Source organism: Montipora capricornis, chromosome 1, assembly GCF_036669925.1.
Source record: "Montipora capricornis isolate CH-2021 chromosome 1, ASM3666992v2, whole genome shotgun sequence".
Lineage (NCBI taxonomy): Eukaryota > Metazoa > Cnidaria > Anthozoa > Scleractinia > Acroporidae > Montipora > Montipora capricornis.
In genome coordinates, this window is record NC_090883.1 from 40006273 (window position 1) to 40008772 (window position 2500).

At 39.6% G+C, this 2500-nt stretch overlaps 2 protein-coding genes across 3 annotated transcripts in view; both read left to right on the forward strand.

The window, feature by feature from the left end:
- Positions 1-2500, forward strand: part of LOC138043811 (uncharacterized) — a 14009-nt gene that overhangs the window by 4597 nt on the left and 6912 nt on the right. The window lies entirely within an intron of this gene.
- LOC138043808 (uncharacterized) overlaps positions 134-2500 on the forward strand; it is a 3388-nt gene continuing 1021 nt past the window's right edge. Inside the window, exon 1 of the mRNA XM_068890266.1 lies at positions 134-2017. Within this exon, the coding sequence (XP_068746367.1) occupies positions 173-2017 (1845 nt within the window). The 5' untranslated portion in view covers positions 134-172. The remainder of the gene's footprint in view (positions 2018-2500) is intronic.

The window sequence follows — 2500 nt, forward strand, 5'->3', positions numbered from 1 at the left end:
TATTGATTTTTGGCATCACGTAAGTTGCTTATCGCTTTTGCCTGCATTCCTCTCATCACGTCGTTAAAAAACAATCATAAAATATTCTCGACTGTTTTTTCATCCGTTGGACACTGTAGACATTGCAAAGAAGTTTACTAACAACGCAAAAGACATTTTGGAAAATACAAGCATGGAAAGCATGGAAAGTAAGGATGGTATGGATGAAATGGAAGCCCTTTGCAAGAAATTATCTTTCCTGTCTTCGAAAAATCAGCTTAAGTGGCATGGATCTAAGAACGACCTACTCAGGTTCTTAACCTTGTACTTGGAAGTACAGCCTAATCAATTTCGAGCTAATGATAACGGATCTTGTGCAGTTTTCAAGATTCAAAATATCACTTGTAATTTCTATCACAAAGCGAGAACTCTACAAATTCAGGGAAAAGAGGATGCAGACAAACTAAGAAATGATTTAATCAGCCTAACTTCAATTGGTTCACATCCCGTTAGCGAGACACCGAACGCTCTTCAGGAAAATCAAGATAAAGATGTTCAACTCAGGGAGGAGATTTCATCTGGCCTTATTTCACTCAGCGATGGTTCAACTGCAACTTGTGGTAACACAAGTGAAAGGAATGTTGTTAAATCTCCTGTACTATCCACAGAAGACGACCTAAGCAAGGCTGAAAATTTTATCGATAACGCATATATGGAAATTATTTTGGACCCCAACGAATCTAATTATTCAAATCCGGTCAAAGATAGCAAAGCTGATTTCGATCAGCAATTAGAGCAATTGTCGTTGTTGTTAAAAGGAGTGTTTAATGAGCTGAACAATTTGAGAGTTTCTCATGCGGCAATACTGGCGGCAAACAATGAAATAACAACTGAATTGACCACACTACGAAATGATGTAACTTCTCACTTCCAGAACCAATCACAGAGGTTACCGGAGCTTAATGATCTGAAAGATTCTCATGCTGCGCTCCTGACTGCAACCAGTGAAATTGCTAATGAAGTTATTAATCTCCGAAATGACATAACTTCTCACTTCCAGAACCAGTCACAGTGCTCGTCTGATACACAGGAGTGGACAACTGTCAGCAACAAGAAAAGACCTGTAAATACTCAAAATAGATTTAAGGCGTTAGAAGATTCTGCTGGTGAAATATCACCTGATCCATCACACGCCGAAACTTGTGACGAAACTTCGCCACAGTTAAACAATGCAAATCCTTCAACATCTATGAGTTGGGCTGACCAATTAGCAGAATATCGATTACAACACAACCAAAAGTTTACATCTAAGTTTACTGCTGGAATCTCGGAATCATCCACTCGTCTTCCTCTCGGTCAATCAGCAGTTAAAGCCCACTATTCATCAAAGGAAGTATCTATAACTGCAGACAAATCGACGAAAGCCTGCCTAATTGGTGACTCGATAGTCAAGAACATTGAATCTAGGAAATTATCCCGTGCCTTCAGGGAAAAGGTTAAGGTTGAATGTTCGCGAGGAGCAAAGATTAAAGATATCCATGAAAAAGCAAATGAGCTTCTTGCTTGCGGCCAACTAGACGAGAATACGGCCTTAATAGTTCATTGTGGAACAAATGATTTAGCTGTTGAAAATGAAGACACGGCTGCCACAAAGTTACGCATGTTAATCACTGACCTGAAACCGAAGGCTAAGTCCCTGGCTATATCGGCTGTGACGTTAAGAAATGATTCAGCTGCTGTTACTGCTCATAGAATCAACCGTTTTAACAGACTCACTGAATCTATTTGCGAGCAAACCAACGTATGTTTCATTGATAACAAGAATGTAATGGCTCATCACCTCAATAGATCGAATCTGCATCTCAACAGTAGTGGGAGTAAAGTCCTTGGTAGTAATTTTTGTAAATATCTGAGACGAGCTAATTTACCTCCCTCTGGTCAAGAATTGGCAACGGCAGCGGCGGGTTTTCGGCAGGATCACTTCAAAGTACGCAAACCATCGGACCGTATCACGATGTGGAACAATTACTTGAACCAAGTAAGAAGAATGACAAGTCATTAAATCAGGATGATGATCTTAGTATGAATTGTGTAAGGGATAGCATCTTACATTCATCTAACTTAAGCCCTAACTTCCCTACTTTACCAAAAATGAGGGGATTTAAAATTGCTTCTCTTAATATCTGTAGCCTAACTTGCCATCATGACGAATTGTGTGTTTTCATGGAAGATAAAACAATTGACATACTTGGATTGAACGAAACGAAATTGGATAAAACAATTCCTGATAGCCAGGTAGACATTGAGGGATACGATATACTCCGCCGCGATAGGAATAGAAATGGTGGTGGTGTAGCTTTGTACATTAGACAATCCTTGAATTACGTAAACAGACAAGACCTCTTCTCTCACGAAGATTTAGAAATTTTGACGGTTGAAATTAAAAAGCCCAAGGCCAGGCCATTCCTGCTGACAACTTGGTATAGACCTCCAGACTCGAAGGTTGAAATCTTTGACAAAT